Below are 7,373 nucleotides of genomic sequence, written 5' to 3'. Positions count from 1 at the left end.
ACGCGCACACAGCTCGCATCTGGGACCCCAACCGCCTATGTGCACAGAGCTCACATCTGGGCCCCCGACCGTCTACGCGCACACAGCTCATATCTGGTCACCTGCCACACGAAACGATTTCACAAAGAGGTGTAACCCGGGGAAGAGAAAGGCTTCTCTGTTCCAACTATATCCACTTGACAGTTCGTGTATGGTCACCTGTTTGTTGCTTGATTATCTGTTAAATTTATTTTTTTAATTGTAGGAAATTTCAAGCTGATTCAAAAGTCATGAGAAAAGCAGGAACATCACGCAGGTTCCCACCCTGCCACCCCAACAACCATCCAGCGGAGGAACCTGTTCTATCCACCTCTCCAGAAGGAGCTTTTAAAATATTCTGGCAGAACCACGGTTCCATTATATCTACAAACGTGTTGTCACTGGGTTAATTGGTATCACAATACGATAACCTTTGAAGGGAGGTGGCCAGCTCTGATGGAACTTGACAGAGTGACGTGGGAGACCCCGGGTGGTACAAACGGTTAATGCGCTCAGCTGATAACCGTCCTGTAGGGAAGAGCTGAGAAGCGGTTCTGTCACCCAAGCTTTTATCATTAGGCACAGATAACGTGAAAATGAAGCAGAACTGACATTCATTTTCCACGAAGAGCCTTTGTGAGATGTGTGACAACCTGAGTCCTAGAGCCCTGCTCCCCGCTGGTCAAAGAGGAAATCCTGTACGGGGAAAGGACCGCATTCTCCCCCCGCCATGCCGGCACAGACCTGTGGGCGTCCTTGACGTGAACTCGGGGTCAAAATGGAAGGTGTCCTCGGGCCTGCCCACCGCGGGCTTAAAGGGCGGCTTGATCTCCTTCCTGTACAGCTTCTGTGAGGAGAGCGAGACAGGCAGTGAGGACGCAGATCCCGAGGAAGGCTGAGGGCTGGCAGGGACGTGCGCGGGGACAGGAGCGTTTTATCAGCACGATCTCAGCTTTCACCGGATCGAGGAATCTCTAAATACTCTGAAATTATAAAAGGGGCCTGATCTTATGCGTAAGAGAAGGTAGTTGGGGACAGGCAACAGTTTTCAAACTTTTTTTTTTTTGCTATAGAATATTTTTCCTCAAGTAAAGTCTTCCAGGATAACCACCTCCCCAGATAACAGTGGTGAAGAAGGGTGGGGGGCTCTGCTGTTTGCCTTCCTCCTCCTCACCCTGGTGACAAAAAAATTCTCTTTTGATCCCACCCACCTCCAAACTCCCTATAATTGGACCTAGTCCCGGCCCCTCCCACTACTTCACTCCTCACTCCCCACACCTGGCTGTCTCCTGGCCCCTCCCACCTCCTCACTCCCCGTACCTGCCCGTCTCCTGCCCCTCCCACCTCCTCACTCCTCACTCCCCACACCTGGCCATCTCTCGGCCCCTCCCACCTCCTCACTCCCCACACCTGGCTATCTCTCAGCCCCTCCAACCTTCTCACTCCCCACAGCTGCCCACCCTGGGACATCTGAGAGGGACCACGGAACTTCAGCGCTATGGGGCACCGGGAAAACCCCTGGGCTGGCCATCCCTAGGTCCTTTCTCACCCACACCTTTCTGGGTCTGTGTGCTGGTGGCTGTGGTCCTCCCTATGCCTGGGACCCCACCAGTGGGTGTCACAGATGGGGGCGTCCAGGTCCCCTCTGCTCAGGTCGGCCGAGTCTGCACTTTAACCGGGCGTTGGAACATCTGCATCTGGACAGTGCCCCCCCTTCCCCACAGCCACACCAGGGGTGCCAACACACTTCACAGAAGCCACCTTCCACCAAACGCGAAAGCCCACAGTTCTCATTGCTCCCTTCCAAGCCCAACGTCCATCGTCCCAGTGCGCTCTGTCTCCGTGACTGCCTGCTCTCCAGGCCTGACTCCAGTTCGGGGAGCAATGCTTGGTGACTGAGGTGGGTAAGGCGGTGAAGGGTGAGAGGAGGGAGTGAGACAGGACGGGAGGACTCTGGGCTTCTGGAGGAAGTCTGAAGGAGAGAGAAGGCCTGAAGTGGAGGGGGGCGGAGGGCCACGGCGGTGCCGCCTCCCTGCGGGGATGGAGAGGCGTCTGCCTGGGTGGATTTCGGAACAGAGAAGACCCAGGTTTAGTGAAATCACACCAGGGCAACAAGGCGGGGGGTGGGGGGCAGACAACAGGTGAGAGACCTGTCATGGATTGAATTGTGTCCCCCCAAAATGTGTGTACCAGTTTGGCTGACCATGATTCCTGGTATCCTGTGATTTTCCTATGTTGTAAATCCTGCCTCTATGATGTTAATGAGGGAGGATGGGTGGCAGTTGTGTTAATAAAAAGCAGAACTCAATCTACAAGACTGGATTGTGTCCTGAGGCAATCTCTTGAAATATAAGAAAGAAGTGAGCAGAGAGACAGGGGGCCTCATACCACCAAGAAAGCAGTGCCTGGAGTAGAGCGTGTCCTTTGGACCCGGGGTCCCTGCGCAGAGAAGCTCCTAGTCTGGGGGAACATTGATGAGAAGGCCGACAGATAGAGAAAGCCTTCGCCTGGAGCTGATGCCCTGAATTTGGACGTCTAGCCTACTTGTCTGTGAGGATATAAACTTCTCTTTGTTAAAGCCATCCACTTGTGGTGTTTCTGTTAGAGCAGCACTAGATGGCTAAGACAGGACCCTAACCTGGTAGAGGGTTAGAACAAGAGGGGGTGGTGCTGCAGCCACGTGGTGTGGTTTCCCTGTCCTGCCTGGTCACAGGGAACCCCAAGACACTGGCTGCAAGCACAGCCCCCAGACCCTGTGCTCAGCTCCTCAGTCTGGAGAGCGGCTCAGAGATGGGGTGATTCCCAGGGTCGGGCGGGTCTGGGAGCCTGGCTCCCTGCCTCCCAGTCCAACTCTGGTCTATAGCTCTCAGGGACATGGGGAGGCAGACTGTACCCTACCAACTGTACAGATGGGGAAGCTCAGGTGAGGGCAGGTTAAGGAACCAGTCCAAGGTCAAGATGAGTATGGGGCTGTGTGGGGCTGACGCCTGGACCCGACACCTGAGGGAGGCTCTCCCCATCACCCACAGCTGCCCCTGGTGCTCCAGAAGGGACTGGGGGCAGGCACAGAGGGCGGACGGAAGGAGGGAAGTGCCAGACACCGAGGCCACCCTGGAAGCTGGCGGCAGCTTGGAGGCAGGTGTGCCAGCTCGGAGGCAGGTGTGGATGCTGACTGCGGACCTACCACTTGGGTCTGAGGGGCAGTAGCTCCAGCATGCACTTGTCCAAGCTTAGGGGATGCCTCTGGGGCCTCAGAGGAGAAAATGGGTTGAATTCAGCCCCGTGTTCCTCCAGCCCTTGGTGACTAGCTTTCAATAGGAAGTGATTACTCTCTAAACCCTTCCCCAAAATACCAAAATGCTCTTTCTGTGGTGACACATGTGTTGTTGTCAGCTGCCACTGAGTCAGCCCTGACCCATGGTGAACCCCCACGCACAACTGAACGACACGCTGCCCCACCTTGCGCCATCCGCATAGGGTGTGATCCACGGGGTTTTCACTGGCTGATTTTCAGAAGTAGATCACCGGGCCTTTCTTCCCAGTCCATCTTAGTCTGGAAGCTCCGCTGAAACCTGTTCAGCATCATAGCAACACGCAAACCTCCACGGACAGACGGGCGGTGGCTGCGCCTGAGGTGCACTGGCCGGGACGGAAGCCGGGTCTCCCACATGGAGGGCGAGGATTCTGCACTGACCCGCCGCCTCTGCCTGCCTGCGGGGCGGGAGTAAACTTCTGTGACGCACAGACTTGTCAGAGAAGATCTAACAGGGAGACAGTTCCTCACTGTCATGAAAACGGCCACTGTGGCCGCCAAGGGCACCCAGCTCTGTCTCAGGGCGCTCCTTTGGTGACACCAGAGCTGGGGTTTAAATAAACCTCTGTCCTGCTAAAGTGGCAATCCAGTTCTCTCCCTCTGCATGCGTGCTTTCTCCGACAGGGTCTCTGTCACAGAGTCGAGGAGCCAGCCTCCCACTTCTGTTATGAAGGGGAATTATTTGCACGCACAATCTCCGTGAAAACAAAACCGGTTGTCATTTAATTCAAATGAGAAGAATTTTGCATCAGCAGAGCTAAGGCTTACAGGGTTTTCGTTCCTTCCCTCCTCCCCAACTGTCCAGCCTCCTCTCTTTCCTCAATGGCCACGAGGTACTCCACAAGGAAAAGGGGGGAGAAAATCTCTCCTACGCCGGCCCCCAACTTCACGGAAGCCAATAGAAACTAAACTCGTTGCTGTTGACTCCAACTCATGGCAAGCCCATGTGTGTTACAGCAGAACTGTGCTCCATGCGGTTTTCAAGGGCTGATTTTTTGGAAGTCAATCACCAGGTCTTTTTTCCGAGGCATCTCTGGGTGGATGGACTCCAACCTCCAAGTTTTTGGTTAGCAGCCAAGTGTGTTTACCATTTGTACCGCCAAGGATTCTGTTGCAATCTTAAAGGCCTGACAATTTCTTCCTGTTATTGGACAAAGAATTTGGAAAGTGCTATTGTGTTATTATTATAAATGTGTTTTCTTGCCCTGTGTCCGAAGCTAGGAGTGGCATGGAGGCTTTAGGGAAAGGATAATCTTGCCTCTCATTCGGCAGTAGAAACTGGTGGACTTCAGGGTGAAGTTTACAATGAGGAAGCAGCATCCTCTCGCTCATAACTTCTAGCCTGAGGAGAGATCCATTAGCTGTTCTGACCTAGATTCCCTCGGAGACGCCGGGCAGTTCATGCCATACCAAGGGGGTCTCATGTCCCCTCCAGCAGATGTCAATTCAAATCATCTCATCGGCCCCAGGATCTAGTCATGTCACACCTCAGAGCAGGGTGGAAATGGGCTTCAGCCGCGTGTGCGTAGGCAGTAGGCTGGGGAACTCTGAAGAGGCGCATTAAGATTCTATCTGCACCCCAAAGACCTTCAGATCAGTAAGGAAAGGACAGATGGAGAAATAAAAATGTTAACTGGATGATGCTAGGCCTCCGGGGATGGAGTAAGAAACAGATGCCAGTTCGGGGTCACAGACCCTACCATCTGCTTCCCCCGGCGAGCTTGGCTGTAGGTGTTCAGAAAAAATGCACTCCAATAAAGCCGAGGCCATTTGCAGGCTATGCCCGGGCCAGCTGTGTGGAAACGTGGGGGACACAAAGCGACGGCAGGCAGGAGTAACAGGAGGAGGTAGTGATTCTGGGGCCCCATGGGCAGATCTGAGGTGTGGGTGACGCACGAGGTGGAACCTGCCTGCCCAGGTTCACCTCGTCCGCATGCAATCCCAGCCAACATATCGCACCTACAAAACTGCCAAAGCGAAGGGTGGCTGTTCATTGCACAGGAGAGGCCCCCGTCAGGCTCCCCGCAAGAGCAAGCTCTCCTGGTGTATTTAAAACAGGACATTTACACAAATCTTTCTCCTGAACAGCGGAAAGGCCGGCCGCTCGCTAACCCACGCGCGACCCCAGGCCTGGCCCCTTGGCAAGGGCTCTCCCTGCGGCAGAGCTGTGCGCACCGAGGAGCGGAGGATGGCAGGAGGTCCTGGAAGCCCTCCATCTGCCTGTGCCTGGGCCAACCACAGACAAGGCGGGGGCATCCACCACACGCTGCCGGACAACCAGAGACCGTGGGAACTCTGTCTGAGTGCCTTGCCTCCGTTTCCCCCAGCAGCCTCTCCCCCTCGCAGAATAACACTTGACAATGTGCTTGAAAGGATCTTGAAACATCAAGGAATAATGGAAGCATAAGCTACTAGTATTAACAAAGATGGAGTCCCTGGTGGTGCAAATGGTTAATGTGCTTGGCTGACCAGAAGGTTGGAGGTTCGAGCCTACCCAGAGGCCCCTCAGAAGAAAGGTCTGGTGATCTGCTTCTGAAAACCCAGCCATTGAAAACCCTGTGGAGCACAGTTCTACTCTGACACACACGGGGGCACCACGAGTCACAATCCACTCGAGGGCAACTGTTCACTGAAATGATGAGCATGGAGGGCTGCGCTGACTATGTGGGCCAGCAGCAGGGTCCTGGAACTAAGACGCGGACGAGCAGACATCCCTGCCTGGCGGCCGTGCGTCTCTGCAGGCAGCAGCCTCGGCTTTCCGTGTTTCAGCCCAGGTCCTCCCTGAGAAGGGTGGGGGCTGACTGCAGCTGTCCGCGGACGGGCTCCCGTGGCCCGCGGTGATGTGCTTATCCAGGGTTGTCTTGGGTTTGTGCTGACTCTGCTCTCAGCATTGCCTCAGCCATGGGGCACAAAAGACTCAGTTGCCATCTTCAGGGAGCCACCAGAACCCTGCACAGAGGCTTCCAGTCTGTAATGAACTTGTCCTTTTTTCATGCACTAGTCAAGGGAGCAAGCGCTGGAATGCAGTGTCCCCCAGCAGACCTGGGTTGTAGAGTCTCTGGAGCACGTGAGGCGGCAGGGCTGGGCAGGGGCGTGCCCGCCTATCTTCCACGGTGGACAGGCTTCCTCTGCTCCAGCACGTGCCTAGCGGATCTGGAGGACAGCGTGACAGGTGTGTACTTAAAACAATAAAACAGAAGGACCTTCTGCTGGCAGTTCTGGGTCACAAGAAGCAGCAGAGAGATGAAGATCTCTCTTTATTTTTCCATGTTGGATCCTGAGGCCAACACTTGGGTAAAGCCCCAGGCAGAGACTGCTTGTTGGGGAACTGTCTTATCATCTGTCTCTCCAGAATCTGCAGTGAATGTCTGCTGGCTGTCACGGTTTTATTAATGAGGCTCCACCGGGGTTTCTGTTCCCGAAGCTGTTGAGAAGCACAGCGGGGACACAAGCACCCCACAGTAAAATGCCCCATCAGCAATCCATAAACACCTGGCATTTGAGGATCCACCTAAGTGTCCATCTGTCCACTGCCTGGTGTGGTGACTGGGGGTCCACGTCAGCAACAATGATGTCGCTGCTCCAACAGTGGCTGACGGTGACAGGATAAGCCCCTGGGGAATGTGACGACGTGGGAAGCAGGGCTACGTGTGGTCCCAGTAGGTCCCCTGGTCCAGGGGGAAGAAGGCTGCTACGGACGAAAGAGACCTGGTCCAGGGGGAGGAGGGCTGCTATGGACAGGACAGACCTGGTCTAGAAGGAGGAAGGCTGCTATGGACAGGAGAGACCTGGTCTAGAAGGAGGAAGGCCGCTATGGACAGGAGAGACCTGGTCTAGAAGGAGATCGACTGCTACAGACAGGAGAGACCTGGTCTAGAAGGAGGAAGGCCACTATGGACAGGAGAGACCTGGTCTAGAAGGAGGAGGGCTGCTATGGACAGGAGAGACCTGGTCCAGAAGGAAGAGGGCCGCTATGGACAGGAGAGACCTGGTCTAGAAGGAGGAGGGCTGCTATGGACAGGAGAGACCTGGTCCAGAAGGA

At 55.0% G+C, this 7,373-nt stretch overlaps 1 protein-coding gene across 1 annotated transcript in view; it reads right to left on the bottom strand.

Annotated features, from left to right (window-relative positions):
* The window catches only part of RPS6KA2 (ribosomal protein S6 kinase A2), a 232,142-nt gene that overhangs the window by 40,078 nt on the left and 184,691 nt on the right, over window positions 1-7,373 (bottom strand). Inside the window, exon 12 of the mRNA XM_004368781.2 lies at window positions 763-865. Coding sequence (XP_004368838.1) covers window positions 763-865 — 103 coding nt within the window. The remainder of the gene's footprint in view (window positions 1-762; window positions 866-7,373) is intronic.

This window comes from Trichechus manatus, unplaced genomic scaffold (genome assembly GCF_000243295.1).
Source record: "Trichechus manatus latirostris isolate Lorelei unplaced genomic scaffold, TriManLat1.0 scaffold00002, whole genome shotgun sequence".
Lineage (NCBI taxonomy): Eukaryota > Metazoa > Chordata > Mammalia > Sirenia > Trichechidae > Trichechus > Trichechus manatus.
This window is presented reverse-complemented; position numbering and strand designations above follow the sequence as displayed.